The sequence below is a fragment of the Trichoderma breve genome, chromosome 1, assembly GCF_028502605.1.
Source record: "Trichoderma breve strain T069 chromosome 1, whole genome shotgun sequence".
NCBI lineage: Eukaryota > Fungi > Ascomycota > Sordariomycetes > Hypocreales > Hypocreaceae > Trichoderma > Trichoderma breve.
The window spans coordinates 6,644,650-6,668,710 of record NC_079232.1 but is presented as its reverse complement, the minus strand read 5'-3'; the positions used below and the strand labels follow the sequence as shown (position 1 = coordinate 6,668,710).

Here is a 24,061-nt window from a genome sequence, read left to right as displayed (position 1 = left end):
CATGGTATACGTCCGCTCTGCTACCTATTCTCAATGGTTCGCATGTGTCACAATTACTAATTCCTTTAGAACCGTGATGACCAAAGATGTATCAACTACTCCGTACATGCCAAAAAATGCCATCTCAATAATTCGACCAATCCCGTAACTCCGGTCTCAATGCTAACCATCTATCCCTGTTGACGCCACCGAGATCGCGAACAACCCCACTTACACATGCCGAAACAGGCAACTTTTCGCATGAAGCCTTTGGATTCTTAAGCTTCAACTCAGCTGGATGACGAGAATATAGGCAAGTTCTCCCTCCCCGTGAGCGACGGAATAACTTTCTATCCATCTTTATAATCTGAAGCACAGAGTACTCCGTATGTCCCCTCTAATTGGGGCATTAGTAAAGAGGCTCGACCGGAAATACAGTCACCGCAGCCGTTTTTACGGAATGAGAGTGGTTGGTACTCTAAGTAATTGTACCATGATTGATCTTTTTGTTTGTCTCTCAGCGGCTCAAAATTCTAGTGCATTGATGAGGTTTGGCTTTGCGTTCTGCAACCAAACCGTGTCGTTACATCGTTGCTGCCGTCTGATCGGAATGTCATGGCCTAAACGGCGACATTCCGAATCTGCCTTTCTTATTTCTTTTCTTTCTTCCTGCTCTCCTCCGTCCAAACATTGGTCATTTTTCTCCATCATATGCCCATTCATCTTGCTTTCTATATACGCTCCATCATCTAATCCTTGTCCAGTCGCACGGCGGCGTTCCTCTCGATAAAGTTCAAGTCTACTTGGTGACCAAGCAGCTCACGGATATTTGAAATGGCGTACTTGATCATGGTCGGTCTCTCCAAGCTGAGGCCGAAGCCGTACACTCTCAGATCCTTGGGCAGGCCCATGGCCTCGAGCATTTCCGGTCGGAACATGCCACTGTTGCCAATCTGTGCGTATTATTCCCGATTAGCATACCAGATACGTTGTAGTTATTAGCGGGGTGGTTTCCTTACCTCTACAAGCTTCTTCAGGCCCTTGTGGTAGCTGAAAAGTTCCATACTAGGCTCTGTGTAGGGGTTGAAACTATTTGCATTGTCAGTAGTGTCCCGGTATACTCTGTCATGAGTTATTGTTCCTTACGCTGGCTTGAATTTGAGACTGCAAAACACATATTAGTACTGAATCACAGGCTTAGTTAAGGTTAAATGATGTACTCACTCTGTCAGACCCATCTTGGCAAAGAAGGTCTCGAAGAACTCCATCAGACCTCCAAGGGTCAATCCGTAGTCGGCAATAACACCTAGGTATTGTGAGCATTCGAATAATAACCAAAGTATTGGAAACTTCATGTTAAGTTAACCATACCTTCTACCTGGTGGAACTCGCACAGATGTGTTGCGTCAACAGCCTCGTTTCTATAATTGTGGTAAGTCACTGTCATTATATAGAAATAGTTGCATCGACAATTACCTGAAAACGCGATCGATAGAGAAGTAGCGAACAGGAGGAACGCGACCATCAGGTCCCTTCTTCGCCGCCAATTTGTGCAGCATGGCAGCCGAAACGGATGTGGTGTGAGTACGAAGAACAAGTCTGCGTCCTGTTAGCATAATCCTTGAATTATGGTACACCTTTTTCTTATGACGGCTTACCTTAATGACTCCTCCTCTGCCCACGGGTATCGGTAGCCGATGGAGCCGTATTTTCCGTTCTCGTGCACCTGCTTTACGTTCTCAAAGTACTCGTCGTAGTTTTGTTTATCGTCGGCGGAGACGGGACCGGGGCGGCCAGCTGTCTTGGGGTCGGAGATGTAAAAGGTATCTTGCAAATCACGGGCAGGGTGTTGCTATTTGTCGTTAGTGATGCTAAGAAGAAGATAGGAGCTATATTTTTTCGTTATCGACATACTTGAGGGACGAAAAGAGCATCGAAATTCTATTTAACTCAAAACATTAGCATTTGAAAATTTAATATTTCTTTTGAGTGCCAAAGAGTGATACATACCCAGAAACCAGTCTCGATGTACTGGTTGGTAGGCATTTCTGTGAAGCCAGTCTCGAAGAAGATTTGTCTGTAGTAGAATAAAACAGTTAGCACTCTCCCATACAAGTAAATCCCAGTAACCCTTCACGATTTAGCTAACTAACCGGAACTCGTGTCGCATCTTGTTGAGAGGGTGAAGAGCTCCAGAGACCTGGTGCCCGCCCAAGGCCTTGAAGTTGTATGGCTCTGTTCAAAGATTAATACCGATGTCCCGCGACAAATGGTAATCCCATGTTTTAAGCAAGACCACTCACTAAAGTTGGCCGTCTTCCACGCTCCAGACGCCAGCATGTCGGCCGTCAAATCCGTCTCCTCCTTGACAATCTCTAGCGCAAACTTAGGTCCCTTGGAGATCTTGAAGGAAATGACCTTTGCGGTGGTGATGAGCTTTCGCTTCTTCAGGTCCGCAATAATCTTGCTGTCGTGCGACTTGGTCTCCTTAATGAAGCGGAGTTGCGATCTCGTTACGTCCTCAATAGAGTCGACCTAGATAGGGCAGAGTTAGATCACAATGCCGGCTCTTTTCCTTCCTCTCTCTCTCCAACAAAAACTAACCAGCGCGACAAGCTTGTTGTCGTCCTTCTTGATCCACTTCTCCCTAAAGGCCTTTCCTTGGCCAACCTTGGTAACATTCTTGTCGCCGATTGCGGTCTCCAGGTCTGAGATGGAGAGACCACCAAGGGCCTTGTGCACGGCCTCAAAGACGCGGGCCTCGTGGCTTCCATGCTGGACAATCTCCTCAGCCTCGGCCTCTAGAATCGCTTCCTGTCTCTCAATCTGCTCGTAGACTACCATGGACCGTGAGGAAAGACGGTCCAGAGAAGCCTTGAGGGTCTCAAAGGGCACGCTGGGGAAGGCCTCGGTGGAGAGAATCTGGTCGGTGTTGGCCAATGCCTGGAGCACCTGGAGGGCGAGATCGCCGGCTGGGTCAGCGGATGCGGGAGCCATGATGCTGTGATTTTTGTCGTCCTTGCGACTCGGGTGACGATCGTTGGCGCTGCCTTTTTGTCGAAATCGGCCTCTCAAAGGTGACTCAATCTTTTGGCTGCCAGATGGAGGGGGAGGGGCAGATTGCGGACAGTATAGCAACAATATTTTTCCGGGCCGCTGGGCGATTTGCGGAGGGCGAGGTACATGGGTACATGGTAACAATGGAGGGTAAGCCTACATCGCTTCGAGGGCCAAAACATTCTTCCAAGTCTGATAAAAATATAAAAAATTATACATCAATCAAATGAGGGAACATTAGAATTGCGTAGTCGACTCTAGCTAGTCTCTTTATTATTCCATTGATTTGATACTATCATACAAGGTTAACTAGGTGGCTCAAAAGGGAGCTCTATGTCTAACTATGTGTAAAATTAGGCACATGCTTTTCATATAAATATAGAAAAAAACATGCAGCTAGTCATCTCGCCCATGGGTGAGGATGATGTCGGCGGCACGACTTGTCCCCATCTTCTGCCACGTCAATCCCCTAATGGCATCCCGGAGCAGCCTTCAGCCCTTGGACGACGCAAGTGCACGCCGTCGCACGTTGCCGCTGCCACCGTAGCTCTCGTCAAGAGAATTGAGTTTGGTAAGGGAGCTCTCCATTGGAGGGACTATCACGTCGCAGCAGATCAAGTCTTCGGATTGGCCGCTGCCTGGCGTGAAGCATCGGCTCGAGGTCCGCGCCGCGTCTGATGAAGAGGCGAAGCTGCGATCTGTGTCTCTCTACTCCGCAGATCGCTCCGTACCGCCTCTCCATAAGCCATAGAACCCATCGCAGTTCTTCCACATCTTGATGGTTCCGTCTTCTGAGCCTGTTGCGTAAAGCTTGCCATCGGGCGAAAAGGCGATGGACCAGATAGGACCGTGGTGGCCCTTGTGAACATCCAGCTCCACCTCGTCGTCGTAGCTAATGACCTTGGCCCATGTTCCCGGCTCTTCTCCAACAACCAGCTTGCGTCCCTTGACATCAAGGGCCACGCTGGCAATTGTGTTAGGAAGAACGATGCGCTTCAGTTCTTCCATCGCCCGGTGGCCGCCCCAGAAGTAGGCAGTCTTGCCAGCGGAAACAGCAAGAACAGGTTTTCCACCGCCAATATCCGTAACAGAGGTATACTCTGGCGACAGAGATACCATCTCGCAAGAGCGGATTTCGCCGTCCAGCACTTCTTGGTGAATGCAAGCTCGGCTGGGAAGATCGAGCCAGCGGATGGTCTTGTCCGAAGCCGTGACGATGACGTTTGGATCTTGAGTCCAGCAGATGAACTTGATGGAGCCCGTGTGCACACCCTCGCCAATTTCGAATCCGGCCGAGGCAGGGATCGTGATTGGGTTCCCGCTGTTGGCGCCTGGGACGTCGGACAAGTCAAAAACGCGAAGCTTCTTCTCCATGCCGCCAGTGGCTACAAGGTCTGAATTGTCGGGCGGGTACGCAACGGCGCGGACGATGTGGTCGTGCTGCAGCGTATACAAGAGTTCGCCGGTGTGGGTGTCCCAGATCTTGCTACAACACATCATGAATGTTAGAACACGTGCAATTCCCTATACTCCACACCCGCAGAAAAGAAAGCATCACGTACGCAGTAAAGTCGGCAGACGCGGTCGCGGCGTTGGACGCATCAGGGCTCAGCCTAGCCTGCCAGACAGCGCCTTTGTGTCCGATGAAAGTGCCGATCCTGACGCAAGAAATCAGCATGGGTCCGTCTATGACAGCATGTCGCACAAAAAGGGTATATCTACCAGTCGCCCGTTACACCATCACGAAGCATGGGATTGCCATCTGCAGAATACATAGTTAGCCCAGGTCAAACAAAGAGTTCCCGCCTGAGATGGACCAATGCATACCCTTGCAAGCTGAGATCATGTAGTAGGTTTCTTCCTTCTCGAGAAGAGAGAAGCTGATGTGAGGAACTGGTCGCGAGTGACCGTGGCAGGTCAGCGGAACGTATTGTCGGGGCGCCTCGGCTGCCATGATGACGATGGTGACGATGAATGATCGCGTGAATTGAAGGAGAGCAGAAGTAATTAGAGTGTCAGAGTCTTTGCGTCGCGAGCAGAAGCGTCAAGACCGCGAACACAAGGTCAATCGGAAAATAAAAAGGACCGTACGAGGTGTTTCAAGTTTGAAGATGGATTTGGATTAGGGGGTCAGCGAGGCTCTAGACAAAATCGACGATCCCAGCGATGAGTGAGAGAAGCCCTGGTCGAAAAGCAAGAGAGAGAGAAGAAAGCAAAATGGGTTCGCCGAGCGCACGGGGGGTATAAATCGGCCGACAAGGAGAGAAAACGTTGGTTGGCAGCTGGCAATCGAGTCGAGTCTCAAACTGGTCATGCAAGGAGGTCGAAGCAGCTCGCAGCAGGATTCGCCTGTCGAACAGCGGGCGAGACAGCGGCCAGCACACGGACAGATTGCAGCGGGCGTCAGCGTGTGAATGAATGTCGCTGTTGGAGGAGTGATGGAGCAGAGCGGAGGAGAGAAAAGAAGAGCTGGAGGCGATCACCGCAGCCCCTGATAGAGGATTCCGGGGCCAAAGATTCGGGTGCAAGACGATCTGGATGATGATTTCTGTCAGCTGCTGGGGAAGCGGGGCAGCGTATCGAGCTTTTGGGCTAGCAGGGCGAGCAGTCGCTATCGCTAATTGCGAGCCGCTGTGTCTATCGATGAGTTTTGGGCTGCGAAAGATGGATTGAGAGCACCGCCACAAATGGAGGGGTCGCTGAAGTGTGGCGCCTCATTTGCCTAGGTACTAGGTAGTTTTGTTCATGATTCAAGACTTGAACAAGCGATTGGCCATGCTATCTGTGACATATTACAATATTTCATGTTCTTTGATAAATGCCTGCGATTTATACGTGATATCAGGTAGTCTATACATCAAGATTATCACCAGCTGGAGCTACTCCTCGCACAAACCAAAGCCCCGTTCGTAGCCCCTGTGCCTGGATAAATGACAACATGGAAGTGCCTCCGTCTAGCGCCACAAGCCACACGGTGCTTACCAAAGCGCCATACTCCCCTAAAGCCCACTGGAGATGCCCGCTAAATTACCCGCTGTAAACGAGTGAGGCCATTGCGCCTGTGCTGATCCATTGCTTGGTGGGGATCGCAGTGCAGTCACCAGCCCGAGTACGTACTGCAGCTGCCTCTCGGAGTCCCTCCAGCTGTCTTCAAGCTTCCATCGTCATCCACTTGTACAAACGCCCGAAGGCCTGACAAAGCAATTCAGCTACGGCTTTCTTGGCTCATCTCAAGCAGACCCATTTTGCTCATACCGTCGTCTTTTTCTACCTCGCAATAGCAATTCAACTGCTATTTTGCCTCGCCTTCCTTCCTCTGCCATCAGTCGCATCATCGCTCCCCTCTTCCCCAGATTGAGGCGCAACCCCCACCACTGAGGCATCGCGATCCGGAGCTTGACATAACCATGGCCGAATTCAAGCTCTCAGCGCAGCTTCTTGGCCACGAAGCCGACGTACGAGATCCCTCAGCTCTATTTATGCTCTGTCTACATATCCATGTACAAATCTTTCCTTTACTGACCCCCTCTTCTACTGCAGGTGCGCGCCGTTAGCTTCCCTTCTCCCGAATTCGCCCTTTCGGCATCAAGAGACTGTACCGTCCGGATATGGCGCCGAACACAGACCACGCCTCCAGCCTTTGATGGCTCGCTCGTCAGCCGCGGCTCCGAGTACGTCAACACTGTGGCCTTCTTTCCGCCAAACCAAGAGCATCAGAACGGTCTCGTCGTCTCGGGAGGCAAAGATACCATCATCGAGGTCAAGTCGCCGAGCTTATCAGCAGCTGATAATGCCGAGCGCCTTCTCATTGGACATGCACACAATGTGTGTACCCTCGATGTCTCTCCTAAAGGGACGTACCTTGTCTCTGGAGGATGGGACGGCCAGGCTCGAGTTTGGAACCTGAGCAAGTGGGAGACTGAGCACATGCTGAGTGGCCACGAGGGCATGGCCGTTTGGAGTGTCGTTGCCTTTGATGAGACAACAGTGGTGACGGGATGCGCTGACAAAAGCATCCGAGTGTTTGATCTGAAGCAGTCAAGGGGCGGCGACGTTATGCCAGCAGCCACCATCTACACCCCCGATGTTGTCCGAGCGTTGTGCAAGGTTCCTAAGGGCCACCCCAGCGGTGCCGATATCGCCAGTGCAAGCAACGATGGTACCCTGCGGTTGTGGAAGCTGAACGGTCAGCAGGTCGGTGAGCTCCATGGGCATGAAAGCTTCGTGTATAGCCTAGCAAGTTTGCCATCCGGTGAACTCGTCAGCTCTGGAGAGGATCGAACTGTCAGGGTATGGAAGGGAACCGAATGCATCCAGACCATCACGCACCCAGCCATATCTGTGTGGACAGTTGCTGTCAACCCAGAGACGGGAGACATTATTTCGGGAGCCAGTGATGGCGTTGCGCGCATCTTCACTCGGCGATCAGAGGCTGTAGCCGATGAAGCCACTCTCAAAGAATTCCAAGACTCAGTCAAAGCCTCGGCTATCCCTCAGCAACAGCTCGGTGGCATCAACAAGGAAAAGCTGCCTGGTCCAGAGTTTCTGACGTCCAAGGCAGGCACCAAAGAGGGCCAAGTCCAGATGATCAAGGAGAGCAACGGCAACATCACTGCTCACACGTGGTCCATGGCCCAGCAGCAATGGATCAACGTTGGTACGGTAGTGGATGCCGTTGGCAGCACGGGCAAGAAGGTTGAATACAACGGGCAATCTTACGACTATGTCTTTGACGTCGATATTGAGGACGGAAAGCCTGCGCTCAAGCTCCCCTATAATCTCTCCGAGAATCCTTACGAGAGAGCGACCAAATTCCTCAACGATAACGAACTGCCTCTGTCCTACCTAGATAATGTGGCCAATTTCATCACCGAAAACACCAAGGGTGCCACTCTCGGAAAGTCTGAACGCTCCACAGGACCCGATCCATACGGCACCGAGTCACGATATCGCCCTGGAGAAGAATCTCAGTCTCAAACGCCAAAGGTGCTACCACAGAGGGAATATCTCAATATTTCTGCCGCAAAATACGAAGGTGAGTAAATAAACTCTTTTTTATTACTAGTTTTACAGTAAGATTTTCTAACATCAGTCATTTGCTAGCAATCCTAAACAAAATTTCCAATGTCAACAAGACCATGGTGTCGTCTGGGCGAAAAGATGTGGCTCTCAATCCAGGAGAAGAGGCCACTCTGCAGTCATCAAAGGAAGCTCTAGATTCTTCAAAGGCTATTACAACCCCAACTCTCAACGTAATCCTCAAGATTGTCACCGAGTGGCCCTATGCTGATCGATTGGCCGGCCTTGATTTGCTTCGCTGTGTGGCTAGATACCCTATAGCCGCGCAATTCAAGGGTCCTCAGGACCTGACCCTCTTGGACATCGCCGTCGCATCGTCGATTCCAGACGACTTTCCCCCCAATGAGAATGCCGCCATGATGGGTGCCCGTACGATTGCCAACCTATTCAGCTCTGCTGACGGACGAAGCCTTGCTAGCTCTAAAGCAGACAAGGCCATTTCGTTTTTGGAACGTGTCACGGGCATCAAGGGCGGAGAGCCAATTGGCAAGTTCAACCGCAATGTGTTGGTCGCTTTGACAACAGTGGCAGTCAACTACTCTGTCCTTGTCAACAAGGAGAAGCTGCTGAATCCTGAACAACGACGCCGGCTGGTCACTGTGCTGGGCACTATCCTCAAGGACCAGACCGATTCAGAGGTTCTCTATCGTGCACTGGTCGCTCTCGGCACTATCCTCTCAACGTCCAAAGGCGAAGCCAAGAGCTTGGGAGTAGCGGCATGGGTAGAAGGAGCAGCAAGCAAGAGTTCGGAAGAGCGGATCAAGGGAGTTGCGAACGAGTGCTTGAAGGTAATCCCGCGATAGGCTTAGAGAAGAGACGGCAATCGACTGAGGGATCAGGTATAAAGAAAATCATGAATAGAAATGAAGCACGATAAGATGACATTCGGCGCATAAGCATAATATACAAAGACTTGGCAAGTGTGAGATCATATCACACTGCTTTATATATATATGGTATAGATATATATATCTATATATACACGATTCATTTATAAAATAACCACCATCTTCGAGCTCGAGCAGTCAAAGTAACGGTAATGAGATATACAGGGGGTAAAATAAAACATGGCCTCGCCCCCGATTTTCGTAAAAACGCCCAGCAACGCCATGTCCTGTTCCCACGCTAGGAGAGAGGGAAGAAACAAAAAGGAAGAGGGTACCAACTCTCGTCAATAGAGTGAGGATCCAGGGGTATATGTTAATTATGCGGACCAAAAGGAAAAGGAAAAGGAAAAACAAGAAGAGAAGAGAAAGACAGAAATATTATCCATCATATCTCCAGCCTCCATTCTCTCTTTTCATCACAAAGCCATCCACATCGCCCCAGCAACAAGCGGAAGCCAGCCCGCCCAGCTGTATTTTCGGAATGACTCAGCAGAGGACGTCGTCGTGGAGACCACGTCGAGGATAGGCTCCTGGGTGGTAATTGTGTAGATCTGGGAGAAGCCGAATTGCGTCGAGTTGAAGCAGTTTGTCTCGTTGACGATGGGGATGCGGGGGTCGCCTGGCTCGGCGAAGATGATGTCGACGCACTGAAAAGAAAGTTCAGTTAGCTTTTGAAATAGAACCATATAGGTTTTTTTTTTCCAAGGAGGCAAAGACTTACAGAGTACAGAGCTGCGCCGTGTTGAGCCAGCTCAACGACTTGAATCGTCGCCCTATCACCGGCAGAAACGTTTGCGCCAGCAGGCAGAGGAACCTGGGGCAAGCAGACGGTTCCGGGATAGGGATTGTTGGTCGGTCCATTGAGCATGAATGGCTTGACCATGATGTTGGACATGTTTGGCGGGCCGCCGTCGGGACCGTCAGTGCCATATCCGAGGTTGATCTGGAGCTGAGCCGTCAGATGGCCGCGGAACCAACCGGGCTGGAAGGAGACGGCGCCGCCGGTGGTTGGCCAGTATGTTCGGTTTCTGGTTGTTCCTATGCCGCCGCCTGGTTCATGGTTAGTTTTGCTTTCTTTGTTTCTTCGTTGTTGATGTTACTGACATGGATACATCCACTGCATGCCGTAGGGAAACGTATCGTTGGTGATGAGGTTGTTGCCGCGCCATCCTGGGTATACTATGATGGAATGGGCCTCGATGAGGGCCGTCAAGGCGAGCGTGAGGAATAGCGATAGCCTCATATTGAATTGTTTATATGTGTGTGTATGTGTGTGCGTGTAACTTCCTCCGCGTATATGATTTTCTACCGGCTTGGCAGATGGCAAATCGCTGCGTCTTGAAATCGAATTCAAATTCTCGTTGCTAGTACGCTATTCCGAAGCCCTCCGTCGTATATATCGGAGAGATAAATTCGCTAGTCGTTGTACATGTAGATGAACACGATTAAATCGTAGATCAGCTGTGATATCGCTTCCGACGTCGTCCGTCTTGGTTGATTTTCCTGGTCGCAGGGTTCTCCTCTCTTTCTTTTTGTGTGGGGCGACTCCAAAGGCCCAGCCTTCTCTTCTCTCTTTGATATTCGGCAGCCTTGAAAAGCCACAAATCTCAGAGCTCTTGTCCAGATAGACAGAGCGTCAAAGGATTTGTCTTGGGACAAAAGACTTGTTGTTGACGGAAGCCAAGGACGGAGCGGGTAGAAAAGAAGATGGAAAGAAGAGGCGTGCGCAACCGGGAGGTCTTAAGAACGGTCTCTGGGGGCCAAAAGCGAACCAAGGCCCGCTCCGGCATGCACACACAACACCGCAGAGAGTGACAAAAGCGCCATTGCAGCCGCCCAAGCTATTGTCCCCCCTTCCCTTGACAAGGACAAGGGCGAGGACAGACGCCACCCGAGACGGGTCAGGCTAAGCTAGAAGGCGAAGAAAATTGTGAGTGGATGGAAAGCTGTCTTTCTGTCTCTTGTTCCCCGCTGTGATTCGCGCACAGCTTTGGCGCGGGCTGCCCCAATCAGGGAACCTGGTCCTGGCCCTCACAAGATGCCGACCCTTGCGTTGCGAATACTCCGATTCACGGCTCCCATTGGCCGTTCCACAAAGGCGGGTGATCTCTGGTTTTATACGAGCAGCAACTTTGGGGGACGGAATGAGGGCGATGCTGAAAGTAGCGCTTCGTTAGAAGATATGTTAGCTTGAGCAAAAGGGCAAAGATTTGATTTTCTTGCTTCTTCTCTCGCGTCGTTGGATTAGTCCAGGCAACGCCATGCTTATTCGGAACCATCAAAAGTCAATGTTCACGAAGCGAGTAATATTCGTAATGAGGAGTTTAGTCTAAACAGCTTTTGGTTGCACAGCGCCAGGTAGTGCGGCAGTACTCCCAGATCGTAAACCACGGCGCACAGCTACTCGAATGCGACAACTCTCCTCGTTCTCCTCGTTCTTCCACGGCAAAGCTAAGGCGGGTTGCGAATCCAGCGCTGCCGGCAGGCCAATGAGCGGCCTGTGGCGTCTCGGAGGCGTCACAATGCTGATGTGAGAATCGTTCTTGGTTGGCCCACCGAGGAATTAAGCGCCTGACCCTGGTCTCGCGTGCGGTGCCTGCGGAGACGCCCCCGTCCAATCGCCATCTGGATGGGCAAGATGGGGTTGGTGCAGAAGTTGCGAGATGCAGAGCTGTAGATTGTGATGCAGGGCTCTCACGGGAAATGGGCCAATGGCAGGCCGCGAGATGGACAGACTCGACGAATTGTCTGCTTCCGTGGATCGATATTTCGCTGCGGGAAATACATAGCACGACGTCTGGAGGTGTTTGGTAGGGGACTGTGGAGGTAGGATGTCAATGTGATTGTTGGTTCCAGCACGGGCGCATATGCATAGCCAAAGTGATGTGATGGAACGATGTCGTGGTGATTATTTCGCTCCTTCACTTCCTCGGGACCTCGTTGCCGACCGTATCGCCGCATTTATCGACCCGTCGTTCGATTTATTGCCGCCGCTTGGTTTGGAAGCGAGCTGTTCGGAGTTTGACGTTTGTCTTTTCAGGCTCATTCCGGCAAATATGCCATCTTGTGATGCCGGAGTCAAGCGTCTGACACCTCTAGCTCTTAACGGAGTAGTCCCTTGCATTCCCAGAGCAACCTTCGATCGGCCGATATGCGATTTGCTAGCGGGCTTGCTATCCGCAAACCAGCTGCTAGTAGCTGACGCTCGCCAGGCGGAAGTGGGGACTAGAGGCTGGCTGTAGTTGAAGTGATTCTTATTTGGCATTCCATGATGACTTCATCTTCTGCGGCGAGACTATGTCGGGTTTTCCGGTTCAGTCGGTCTGATTTGGTGGTGTGTAGAGGTCGAAGCTTGAAACGGCTCAAGCTTCTATCAGTTGGTCAAGCTTCTGGCTTCTCAGCGCGTAGCTCGAGGCAACAGCCACACACCTTATCAGCTAGGTGCCCGATGAGGGTTACGTGGCCATCAAGGGCCGCCAATGATGAAAAGTTACCTCTTTGGATCTGTAGATACTGTAAGCACGGCTGTTGAAAGGCAATGACAACACGTTGCGATACACAATTTCTCATTGATGGATAGAGCTACGCAGCTGTCACGCAAATACGTTGGCATCTCAAGGTGAAAGTGCAGCCATTCTAGTCTGACTTTCGATTACTATTCTCCCATCGTCTCAGCAATGATACACCCCCAAGTCTTCCTTTGAACCAACTGCCAATCTGACTCTCCTCTTGATCACTCACATTTCCAACTGGAATGTCTCCCAATCTGACTCTATCTTTTTCACTCATACTTTCAACTGGAATGAGAGTGCGATATCCAAGGAACTTGAGCTAGTCCTCGCTGGAAAGTTGAAAAGATTCAGGTTTGTTCAAGCTAGGATGCCTGAACTTCTCTGAATGTCCGAATGGACTAGATTGCTGTGTTTGGCTAAGGGACAATTACAAACCGGCGCACCAAACGGGCAAAGCTTGACCCCAAGCGTGGAGAGAGCCGAGATTAGTTGTGTGAATTGTCCAAATGCTGACGAGGGCTGAGTTAGTTGGCCGAGTAGAGATTGTGGTGGTTGTCTAAGGGAATTTTGCACCAGTGCCAACCAGGCAGCGGGCAAAGGCAAAGTAGGAGAGACGGGGGCGAAAGAAAGACTTGTAGAGACCTCCTCGTCTTGCTATATACCATTAGCTTCATGAACAAATGCCAAGATACTGGCGCATGGAGTCTCACAATGCTAATGCCCCAAGGCATCTTTCCTTCGAAATGTGTGAAGCCATCTGTTGTCTCCGTAGACGCTTTGCCGCTCGACTCAGCATTGTGAATCGAGGTGAGCGAGCTGTCATCCAGTCCAGATGGTTCAATCAAGTAGCAGTCTGGTAAATTTGTTAGGCCATTTGCAATGATCTGGCGTGGGTAGAACTTACTTCTGAAGCACAGATATTCGCAACCAGTTTGCATCGCCAGGTCCCCGAATTGGTTCTTACACTCCTCTGGAGCCAACCGAGGTGATGTAGCTTGGTGGTGGGCATGTATGTCTCGTTGTGGTCTTGGTAACGTCTTCAGCTGCAGTGAGCTGAGGGTGGTGTATGTGTTGCGAGTACCGGTGTCTAACGACAGCAGCCGGAATGAAAAAGCTGTGGCTGTGGTTTTGAACTCTGTTTCGCATGAGCTATTAGCACTGTGAATGAGAGACGAAGAAAAACAAAGAATATACGCACCTAAGAGTGGCATCGAGGGGCAGGAACACAAAGAAAGGGAGTACTTTGTTGTCGCCGATGTTCTTGTTCTCCCGCTCGGTTTTGTGGGGGAAGACGACGTCGGTAGAGCAAGAAAGGAAATGGTTTGTTGTTGTCAACGATGTTGTTGTTCTCCCCCTCCCCCGCTTTGTGGGTGGAAGGGGAGAGAGAGAGCCTTGTGGGTGGAGGGAGAGAGGGAGAGAAGGCGGTTGATTGCTGCTGATGTTTGTGTTCCCCCCTCCCCCTTCTTTGTGGGGGGGAAACGACGTCGGGGGAGGGGGAAAAGGTGCAGTGTGTTGATGCTGATGTTCTTTTTCTCCCACCTCCCCCGTTTTGTGGGGGAGAACGACGTCGGGGGAGGTGGGAAGAATGAAAAAAGAATAATAACAGAAGAAGTAAAAGAAGAAGAAGCAAACACATTGCTCGTGGCAGAGCAATGAGTTTGTGGAGGAAGAAATGGAAACGGGAGAGGAGAGGGGAGAGGGGAGAGTTTTGAGGGAGGGGTGGGATGACAGTTAGGGGAGGCGGTGAAGGGGCATTACAACGCCAATGGGAGTTCTTTTGAGTGCAGGAGCTCTGCAAGACTCGCCGGCTACAGGTAGGTACTCTCACAAGCCAGATCCTTCGTCGTCGTATTCGGCAGGCTATCAGGGGTAAAGGCAGTTGATGTCTGGAACCCCTGAGCCTGCCATCTCAGCATCTGCTCAGAGGGGGGAATGCCGTTACGATACGGCACAAGTCCAACCTAGAGATGATGCTGGGGATGTATTTAGCTACTGTATAGTCGCAAGTATCCATGATCTGAGATCAAGCCACGCTCTATACAATCTGTGGCAGCTACTTGAAGTTGGAGTGGGGTATCGCAGCACACAGAAGTGTTGTCAGTGGACGCCAGACGTTTGCAGCTGTAGATTCAAAATATTGTAGTGGCATGTTCTCTCTCAAGGCACAAGCACAGGCTGTCTTGACATACGATGTATCCCAGCAGTACAGTATGAAGCATCAAAGATCTATCATGTTGCGTCTAGGAAGCGCCCGACTCCCGACAGGGAAAGCATCTGGCCTTTGTGCGATCGAAATGACGAACATGACGAACAACAAGGCAGCAGATAAACCTCGAGATCCGTTTGTCGTTGATGAACAGATGGGATCCAATTATGGTACACTGTCGACTTGAACAAAGAAAGGAGGCGATACCCCCTCACCATGTCGCCCAGGGGAAAGAGTCGTTCAACTACCTACTGAGGTAGCGAGAGTCTGTCGTCATCTTCGTCTTGTCAAGATCTTTATCGAGATCGTACGTACCTAGGGGTAGTAGATACTTCCTGGGCAGTTTCAGTTACACCTTTAAGAGATGCTGTCGACTAGCCCTCCATGTCTCCGGTACGAACCTGAGCAAGCAGCCGCTCTCATTACGCAGCAGCAGCAGCAGCAGCATGAACTCGTGGTGGCAGACCGTACACCTTCTTCTTGATCCAATTCCAATTGTGCCCAAGCCATCAGAGACAGAGACGAAGAAGCTGCCTGCCTGGCTTCTGGTAGCGAGCTGCAGCACATCCAAATGCCGGTCTATCGCAAGTCCTTGCTGATTCGATCTCTGCTGATTCAATCTTTGCTAACGACTGCCGTTGAATAGTTCCCCGCTCGAGCAATTATCTCCAACCGCAAGACTCAGCTACTCTTCTGGAATCTCTCTCACCACTGGGCAGAAAAAATCCAACGGCATTCCTCTGCCTCCAAGCACGAGCACGTTCTACAAGCCCGACTATGACGACTCCTACCTGCGAGATGATCGATCGATTTGAAAGGCCATGTCGACTTCGTACACAGACGCCGTCAGAATCAGTCTAGAAATGGGTCCTGCATGGAATAGCCTATGCAAAGGCCTCTTCAACGATCGTACGTGATGAATTTTCCAGCACAGTCCATCAGAAGGCCACAGCGGCATTTGCGCCCAGGGCAAGTCTTTGACGCATGCCAAGCCAAGGTAGATGGGGGATATCTGCTTCTTGGATTACCCGAGCTCGAATCTGTGACGATGAATTGCGTCTTCGACGCTTCCTCTGCTTGATATGTCTCTTCTATCACATTATACTTTTTACAACTATGGAGACGACCCCATCAAAATAACAAGGCCTCCAAGATGTTGCGGGAAAACGGCAAAGTCATCACGATGGAAGAAACGCAACAGGCCCTTTCCACCGCAGATAGGACCCGGAAATTGCTCGACTTGTACGAGTTTGGTGTTGCAACCTCCATTGCGGAAGTTGTACGTACGGGTAAACGCTTATATCCGGATTCATACCTACACGACGCACCTTATTCTCCGAGAATGCATCTACAGAAAGAGGCCACAGCCATTGAAGTCGTCCTGACTCGCAGGAATCAGCCCACGGGCTGCATGATAGAATACTCTTGATATCACATCGCTACCCAATTAATTACACGTGTGTTGTTGTCAGCAAAGAATGATCTACAAACGTTGTGGGGCAAGTATGGAACCATGGTCCCAGTAAGCTGAAAAGAATTGTGCTGCCTATCTCAAACTTTAGACTCAACGGCATTCTCCACCAGCATGAGCTCGGATTTCCCTTTCAGAGCGGAACCAATGCTCCGAGTTATAGTTATTTGATAATATGGCCATTTATCCGTATTTCTCTGCAGCTGCTTACGATTACATGTACCTAGCATTACCGCTCTTGGCAAAGACCAAACACGAATGCCGCAGATCATGACGTCGCATATGCATAAGTGAAAATGGTGATAGCAATTGGCATGAAGGATATTTGAAGTCGACAATTGCCATTACAGCGTCCTATATGCATCTTGCGAACTATTACGAATCGCTGTGGGATTTGGCGCTTAAGGACAGCATCAATGTCTACAAAACTAATTTCTCCTTGTCTCAATTCTCTAGGTCGCTGCAGAGTGCCAACTGCAGGGCTAAGAAGATGGCCAGCAGCTACTAGCAAAGCAAGCCTTACAGCATCCAAAGCATCGGTAGTCTCTCGCCATAACGGGCGCTGCTATACTACAGCCGGCGAGAGCGGTACCAGCGTTACTGGACTACCAAAGGAGGCTTCAGTCGGTACCAAGAGATTTTCTGACTTTGATCTTGCTGGCAATGCATTTGTCGTTACAGGAGGTGCTCGAGGCTTGGGCTTGGCCCTTGCAGAAGCACTTGTTGAGGCAGGCGGCAAAGGTATCTATGTGCACTTCTTCTCGTGGAGAAATGTTTCATATATCTGACTGTTGCACAGTTTACTGCCTTGATCGATTACCAGAGCCTGATCAAGAATGGCAAAGAGCTCAGCAGCGCGTCGTTCCTGAATGGGGCGGCACGTTGGAGTATAAACAACTGGATGTGAACAACACGGCTGAACTCAACAGACTCATGGAAGAGATTGCTTCTGAGAATGGAGGGATACAAGGCGTCATTGCTGCTGCCGGTATACAGCAGCTTACCCCTGCCATAGACTACACGGCAGAAGACGTAAACAAAATGATACAAACCAACTATACAGCGGCATTTATGACGGCTCAGGCAGCAGCCAGAATGATGCTGAAGTATAAAAGCCGCGGGAGCATCTGCTTGGTGGCCAGCATGTCTGGTTCCGTGGCAAACAAGGGCCTTTTTTCATCGGCATATAACTCCTCGAAGGCAGCGCTGATACAGTTGGCACGAAATCTTGCCATGGAATGGAGCTCCGTCAAAGCGAACGGCGAGGGCGGTATCCGCGTCAACTGCTTGAGCCCGGGACACATCGTTACGCCAATGGTTCTTAAGAATTTTGAAGAGGTGCCGGGCTTGAGAGAGACATGGAGTCAAGAGAACATGATGGGGCGGCTGGCGGAAACGAGCGAGTTTAAGGGTGCTGGATTGTTCCTCATGAGCAATGCCAGCACGTTTATGACTGGGAGCAACCTGGTTATCGACGGTGGGCATACAGCCTGGTGAAGAGCAGGATGGAAATACCAACGGCGTTGGAGTCGTTAGAGTAGAGGAGTTCGAAATTATATAGAATGTTTTTAAATTTTTTCAAGGGAGCTGTATACTTCTAGGATGTGACATGAGCAATACGTTGAAACGTGAAAGTAAAGCTCCTATCTGGTGAGCATCGAATGCTCAAGTGTTTGCATCAGAAGCGGCTCCATCGTGATAAGAAAGATAAGGTGAGATTCGGAATCAGCCTTCTTCAAACTATCTTACATTCCTCTGTCATACCAAATCATCTTGTGCGACAGCTCCATTGCCACATCGTCAGATTGGTACCAGTAGAGTGAAGTCACGGCCAGTTCATTCTAGTGGCGGCGGGATCTGAAACAGAGTAACCAACGCCGGAGAGAATCGTCTTACCGCCACCGCTCGGACGCCAGATCGTGCGTTCATAATCCCGTCATCAAACAGCAGCAAGCAAAAAAATTTCTCGTCTCGATTTTTTTTCATCAATGCTTCTTGCATCTCCTTACTATCTCGATTGTGCTCCTGTCTTCATCTTCCTAGGGGGCTTGGCGGGCTACCCTGTAACACATAAACATGACTAGGGTTGACGTCAACGACCTCTTCTTCGGTGGAAGTGCTCCGGTAATCATCACAGCCAATAGTCACGAAAACTATTCCTTCATCCTCCAAGATCGTCACTAGTTAAAATCATTTGGGCCAATTAGCCATTGACATTGAATTGCGTTGTCAAAATATTCGGGTCGTCCCTGGTTGAGGCTCGAGACTAACCTTCCTCATATAATGAAGCTTTTATTCCACCAAGTCGATCCCCACTCTTGTGAGCAAGTAACAACAGGGCAGTTACCTTCCAGATGACTTCAAGATAACAGATCTACATTCTCAAACTTTAAATATTCCCAAGGATATTTGGTTTTCTGCGACGTTTACATGAGTTCTTTTACATCTTTTACATCTACATTACACTCTTGGTATTGAGCTTTGTGTGCTACTCGCATATAAAATGTCTGGCACGCCCTACTCGACACAGCGTCTTCCGAATAGACCAGCTGTTCAGCAACGGACTGAATCATTCCTTCCGCCACATGAATCTGAGGCCATCACCAGCATCCCGGTTACCCCAGGAATCTCCCAGGGCACTTATGGCGACCCCAACGACGGGATCCCAACCCCAATGGGAATTCCAACGCCAAGGGTGATCCAATCTCAACCTGGCAGACAAGAGTATTTCCCTCGACGACCAGCCAACAAGGCGCTTGCTCAGTCGTCTGCTGTGCCCCCATTTGGTGATGGGATTCTCACTGGATCGGGGCAGGGCGAAGTTTTTTTAAGCGGGACTGTCCTCTCCGCCACGTTTACTCTACCTCAGCTACTGCGATATCGCAAAGGAGGGAAATGGGCAAGTCTCCCAAGCCACAGCAAGCCGATGGAATACGCAACTAACATTGAGCAGGAATTAGAACATAAGCACCATTGTTCCACCCATCTAGACTCGCTCGCATATCTCTCCTCGAAAGAGAGTCCATGGGATCACACAGTCATCGCGTGGACTGGAGAGATATACCCTGTGTCAGATGATGCTTCTTCCTCGCATGAGCAACTCCAAGAATCCATCCCGGTGTCAACGACTACCTCGCTTGGCGGACACTCACAAGGCAACGACGACATCGTTTCTGGAGAGACATACATTTCCCGCAACAGCAAAGCAGCCCTTGAAGAGAAGCTATATAATGACCACATCCGGACCTTGCCAGTCTGGCTTGCAGACGACTGCGATATTAAGGATGGTGGAATCAAGCTGAAGCAGCAATCAAGATGGAGGCGCTATGCCGAACATGATCTCTGTGCGTTGTTCCATTATAAGCAACGTCCTCCAACAGATGGTCGTCAGGCGGATATTAGGTGGGACGACTACCACCGAACGAATAAGGCGTTTGCAGATAGAATCTGTGAAGTATATAAACCGGGCGACATAGTCGTGGTTCACGACCACTACTTGATGCTTCTGCCAGAACTCCTTCGGCAGCGCCATCCAGATATGCACATCGTCTTCTTCCTCGAGTCGCCTTTCCCATCTAGCGAGCTCATTCGATGCTTGCACCGGCGAGAGCAAATATTGAACGGAATTCTTGGATCCGATCTGATCTGCTTTCAAGCCTTCCACTTTTTGCAGCACTTTGCCAACTCTTGCACCAGAATTCTTGGCTACACTGCCAACAAAGGATGGGTTGAAAGCACCAGAGGACGGGTTCATCTGACTGTGCTCCCTTCAGGAATCAATATTTCCAAGATAACAACTCTAGGTTTCTCACCGGCAGTCGACAAAATGCATGAGGAACTGCGCAAGCTACACAAGGGGAAAAAGGTTATCATTGGCTGCGACCCAATGAGCCGCTTCGGAGGAGTACACAAGAAGCTCCAGGCTTTCGAATGCTTCCTCGACCGATATCCAAGTTGGCGGCACCACGTCGTCCTGGTGCAAATCACAAGCCCGGCTACAGTGGAAGACGATGACGGCGATAATATCCTCTATGCGCGCCAGGTCAACGACTTGGCCAGCTCGATCAATCAGACCTACGGCTCTCTCGACTTCACCCCCGTTCAGATACACACCCAAAGACTATCTCAAGACGAGTATTTTGCCGTTTTACGACTTGGAGATATCGCTGTCAACACATGTGTGCGAGAAGGCATGAGCACGACAAGTCTAGAATATGTCGCTTGTCAACGAGAGAGCCACGGGCCACTCATCATTTCAGAGTTCAGCGGGACAGCCAGTAGCTTGGAGGAAGCAATCCGGATCAATCCTTGGGACGTTGGTCAAGTGGCTGACGAGATGAACAATGCTTTGAAGATGTCGCAGAAACAACGGAATCGTATGCACAGGGCTCTGTATCAGCGCGTTGTGGAGGGAAACGTTCAGCTTTGCGTTAGCACCATGCTGCGACGACTGATCAAAGTGCTCAAACTTGACGAGAGCCATAGCAATAGATAGAGACGACAGTCTTTCTTACAATGTTAGCCAGAAGAAGATAGAATGAGCGTGAGATTCAAGCAATAGAGTTTCAGTGTATACACTCCAGCAGCTCAGTTACACATAATTCAAACCGTGAACAGTACAAAAGCCTCCACATCATCGTGTGAAAATAAGAACATTGCACCTAATATAACTGAAACACTTGACAAAGTTACTCAGTGGAAGGATTTGGAGACACCTTCTTGTTGGGAAACTTGCGGAAAAGGTCAGCAACGTGATCGATTGGCGCAGCAAGCAGTCCCATGGCAGTCTCAAACGGCGGATGTTCACCAGCGCTCGGGTGGCTGCGAGTCGGCACAAAGGCCTTGGTCCAACCAAAAGACGTGGCCATGGATGCTGATTCTCCTTCGACAGTCTGGAGCTTCTCTTCTAAAATAGGCAAGTCCCGCTCCTCCTCCTCCTTGATGTGCTCCGAGAGAGGGCCCCAGAGTTTCTGCAGCTGCTTGACATAGTCTGGGTCAGAAGCCTCCATGTTCTGGAAGGCTTTGAGCAACTCCTTAACCTGCATCGGCGTCATCAATAACTCATCTTCACGACTGACATGTGTGGTCGGTCAAAAACTTACCACGGCGTGTTCCTTTCGATCTTCCTCTGCCATGCCTTTGCCTTTCTCACCTAGGTATTTCTCGAGTGCAGGATAGACCACTAGCTCTTCACCAACAGAATGGCGGGCTAACTCCCAGGTGAATTGGTTTCCATAACGGTCTTGATGATCGTGATTTCCCGGATTGTTCACCACTTCATTGTAGTACTCTTCGAGCTCACGGTGATCTTTGATGATTACCTCGGAGATGGTAGACATTCTGACAGCCTGTTGAATGCTTCGACTGGCAAGTAAAGGAGAGAAATATTTGCTACACTGGCGCAACTGGAGAGAAGCGGTGCGCACACTAAACATTCTTAGTTGAAGTGTGATATGTCTCGATTTGAGAGCATATTGAGCGGATACAAGGCCGAGCCTGTTCAACGCCAGGTGTTATATAGCCAACGTCTCATGAATCTTGAGAAAATACACATGATGCCTTGTCGATTCGATGCGACGAATGAGGAGAGCCTGATTTCAAAATGCTGATGAGGTCGTGACGTTATCGCATCGTAAACTTGACACTTTGTAAGACGGGCGACACACGGCTTCATAACTATGACGAGGTTAATTGCTGCATTAATCTTATATGACCAAATACTCCCCGAGCGCCAAAAGCTACTCTTGGCGTGATTATATTCGATATTGTATTGACATACCTTTCGGATGCTTCTCTCCGTGAGATCGCGATGGATCGATCAACACCGTCCCTATCTCTCCACATTATAAGCCCAAGGTGGCGATAATGTGAGTACGAGCGGTTGCGATGTGGGCGGGGCATCGAAACGGGATCTAGCACGCCCCTAAACAAGAGCCAATCTCCAGCCTCAGTTCTCTTCACTTCACCGGAAGCGTGGCTGGCCATTGAAGCTCAAGTTCCATCCTCTTTGAACGTGTAGCCGTGTTACTCATGGCGATCTCAACGGGTTTGCGGTCGTAATTGAGAGCACTTCCCCATCGAATATAGAAAGCCCCTATTCAGAAAAAGTCAATAATCTATGACAGCTAGTCAGATAAAAGACAATGTCCAAACCTTGCTTCTACCGCACTTAAAGGAAAGAAAGGCAGAAAGAAAGGCATAGAGTGTACGGAGCGCACAATGTAAAAACGGTCGAGTCTCCCGTAATAAAAACGCTCTCCCTAGTAATAACAACATCCAGCTTTTGCCTCGAGCAAAAGAATGCTGGTGAGAAAATTGCTAGGGGCGAGCAACAATTCTCAATACTTCTTCTGTCAAAGTTCGAAATGAATGTTCAAGTTCTCTGCTTTGAATCGCACAAGATAATTGCATTCGATATTGAAAGGCACTGGATGAGCATGTTGAAGTAAATAAAGCAGTATTTGAGTATTGCTATCTACCTACCCTAGCAATCAGCTTTTCTGCGTTCGAAGGAGAGGTAGATGGTGGCTTGAGGCCTCAATAGATCCTCCAATCATGAATTGTATGGTGACGCAACTCTTGATAGTTGGTTGGACATGAGCTGGACTCGACTCGCACGCTGGTGCGCTGCCACCTTCTCCAGAGCTGCAGCTGCATCCTTTTCTCTCCCTGCATACCCAGTCATCATCTTGGAGACCCGGGGGGAGCTCGGAGGCTTCTCTGTGTCGTCGGAGCCCCCCCGCCCCCTTCCCGAGAAATGGAGCTTTGGAGGCTGGGGGGAGCTCTGGGCTTCTTCTGCGTCTTGCGAGCTCCCCCCGCCTATGTACCCTGCAGGCGGGCGTGAATCTTGGCCCGGCCCTTCGAGGATCCTCCGACTGGGCGAAAAGGGTCTGTCTTCTCCCCCTCTCCCCTCCTCCCCCCCTTCTTCAACCTCCTCTTCCTCCTCCCCCCCTATTAATGGTTGGAAAAGCCCAGAATCTCTGCTGGGCCCGGTGCGCCCTCGACGTCCCTGAAAATCCGCGGAATGGAATCTCTCATGGCAGGTTGTACTCGTGTGACGGACCATGTTGCTGACAAGGAATGGTACGTAAAAGGCGGGTTGTATACCAAAAAGAATAAAGTTAAGATATGTATAATAATACAAATGAAGAATGATGAAGGATAAAATGAAGTCCTTGGGTTTATTGGCCCCTCTGAAAGGGGAGCTGCGATAAATGGTGGACGCAGTTTCGGAGAAGTCGACTTTTTTCATTGGACAATTGTCCAAGGTTAGCTGGTGAACTCCTCCTGGTATTGTTCGTGGTAGAGCCAGCATCTGACCAAGCAAAAGGCTTGGCCAGTTGAAGGCCACGTAGGACTTTACCGTGCACAAGAGGCATGGTAAAAGTCGAGAAGGTCGGCTGGTGAACTTCGTCTAGCGTTGTTTGTGGTTGAACCACCATCCGACCAAGCAAAAGATTTGATCAAATGATTGGTTATCTTGCTTTGCAGACAACAAAGGTATCGTATCCGGCAGGCTGTTGTTCTCTGAATTTGGGCGCGAGAACGGCGTCAAAGATTCTTCAAAGTCCCACACGTCGTCATTGGATAACTCTCCAAGGCCAGCCGGTGAACTTCGTCTAGTGTTGTTCGTGGTCGGATGCTGGTCGTGGTCGAACCGGCATCCGACCAAGCAAAAGGCTTAGCCAGCTGCTCATCTTTGTCAACCACGGGCTGAATATTCTCAGGAAGGATAGCGTCATTGACAACAGCTGGACTGCCTTTTTCCGACACACTGAATTGTCTTGACAGACGTCTTCTCTTTGCTCCGTGCTGTTCGGCAAAAATTGCACCAGGATAGATCCCGGGTGCGTAGGACTTTACCGTGCAC

General features: G+C 50.1%; 8 protein-coding genes across 8 annotated transcripts; 4 read left to right on the top strand and 4 right to left on the bottom strand.

Annotated features, from left to right (window-relative positions):
• Positions 1-728: 728 nt before the first annotated feature.
• T069G_01943 (tRNA synthetases class II core domain (F) domain-containing protein) lies at positions 729-2,976 on the bottom strand (the record flags this gene model as incomplete). The annotated part of the gene is made up of 12 exons (XM_056169153.1): positions 729-932; positions 999-1,068; positions 1,126-1,143; positions 1,204-1,285; positions 1,351-1,400; positions 1,456-1,578; positions 1,638-1,831; positions 1,894-1,920; positions 1,990-2,056; positions 2,133-2,214; positions 2,283-2,514; positions 2,584-2,976. The coding sequence occupies 12 exons, from the start codon at positions 2,974-2,976 to the stop codon at positions 729-731; spliced, it is 1,542 nt and encodes a 513-aa protein (XP_056034469.1).
• Positions 2,977-3,426: 450 nt separating this feature from the next.
• On the top strand, positions 3,427-3,714 carry T069G_01942 (uncharacterized protein; the record flags this gene model as incomplete). Its single annotated transcript, XM_056169152.1, has 1 exon — positions 3,427-3,714. The coding sequence occupies one exon, from the start codon at positions 3,427-3,429 to the stop codon at positions 3,712-3,714; it is 288 nt and encodes a 95-aa protein (XP_056034468.1).
• A 30-nt stretch (positions 3,715-3,744) lies between these two features.
• On the bottom strand, positions 3,745-4,990 carry T069G_01941 (WD domain, g-beta repeat domain-containing protein; the record flags this gene model as incomplete). Its single annotated transcript, XM_056169151.1, has 4 exons — positions 3,745-4,522; positions 4,599-4,694; positions 4,759-4,798; positions 4,864-4,990. The coding sequence occupies 4 exons, from the start codon at positions 4,988-4,990 to the stop codon at positions 3,745-3,747; spliced, it is 1,041 nt and encodes a 346-aa protein (XP_056034467.1).
• A 1,453-nt stretch (positions 4,991-6,443) lies between these two features.
• Positions 6,444-8,918, top strand: T069G_01940 (PUL domain-containing protein; the record flags this gene model as incomplete). The annotated part of the gene is made up of 3 exons (XM_056169150.1): positions 6,444-6,491; positions 6,577-8,071; positions 8,140-8,918. The coding sequence occupies 3 exons, from the start codon at positions 6,444-6,446 to the stop codon at positions 8,916-8,918; spliced, it is 2,322 nt and encodes a 773-aa protein (XP_056034466.1).
• Positions 8,919-9,418: 500 nt separating this feature from the next.
• T069G_01939 (uncharacterized protein) lies at positions 9,419-10,245 on the bottom strand (the record flags this gene model as incomplete). Its single annotated transcript, XM_056169149.1, has 3 exons — positions 9,419-9,649; positions 9,724-10,052; positions 10,107-10,245. The coding sequence occupies 3 exons, from the start codon at positions 10,243-10,245 to the stop codon at positions 9,419-9,421; spliced, it is 699 nt and encodes a 232-aa protein (XP_056034465.1).
• A 5,628-nt stretch (positions 10,246-15,873) lies between these two features.
• On the top strand, positions 15,874-17,688 carry T069G_01938 (enoyl-(Acyl carrier protein) reductase domain-containing protein; the record flags this gene model as incomplete). The annotated part of the gene is made up of 3 exons (XM_056169148.1): positions 15,874-16,003; positions 16,768-16,932; positions 16,991-17,688. The coding sequence occupies 3 exons, from the start codon at positions 15,874-15,876 to the stop codon at positions 17,686-17,688; spliced, it is 993 nt and encodes a 330-aa protein (XP_056034464.1).
• Positions 17,689-18,694: 1,006 nt separating this feature from the next.
• On the top strand, positions 18,695-20,686 carry T069G_01937 (glycosyltransferase family 20 domain-containing protein; the record flags this gene model as incomplete). The annotated part of the gene is made up of 3 exons (XM_056169147.1): positions 18,695-19,090; positions 19,145-19,309; positions 19,373-20,686. The coding sequence occupies 3 exons, from the start codon at positions 18,695-18,697 to the stop codon at positions 20,684-20,686; spliced, it is 1,875 nt and encodes a 624-aa protein (XP_056034463.1).
• Positions 20,687-20,879: 193 nt separating this feature from the next.
• On the bottom strand, positions 20,880-21,530 carry T069G_01936 (hemerythrin HHE cation binding domain-containing protein; the record flags this gene model as incomplete). Its single annotated transcript, XM_056169146.1, has 2 exons — positions 20,880-21,230; positions 21,294-21,530. 2 exons carry the CDS (start codon positions 21,528-21,530, stop codon positions 20,880-20,882), a joined length of 588 nt encoding a protein of 195 aa, XP_056034462.1.
• Positions 21,531-24,061: the final 2,531 nt, after the last annotated feature.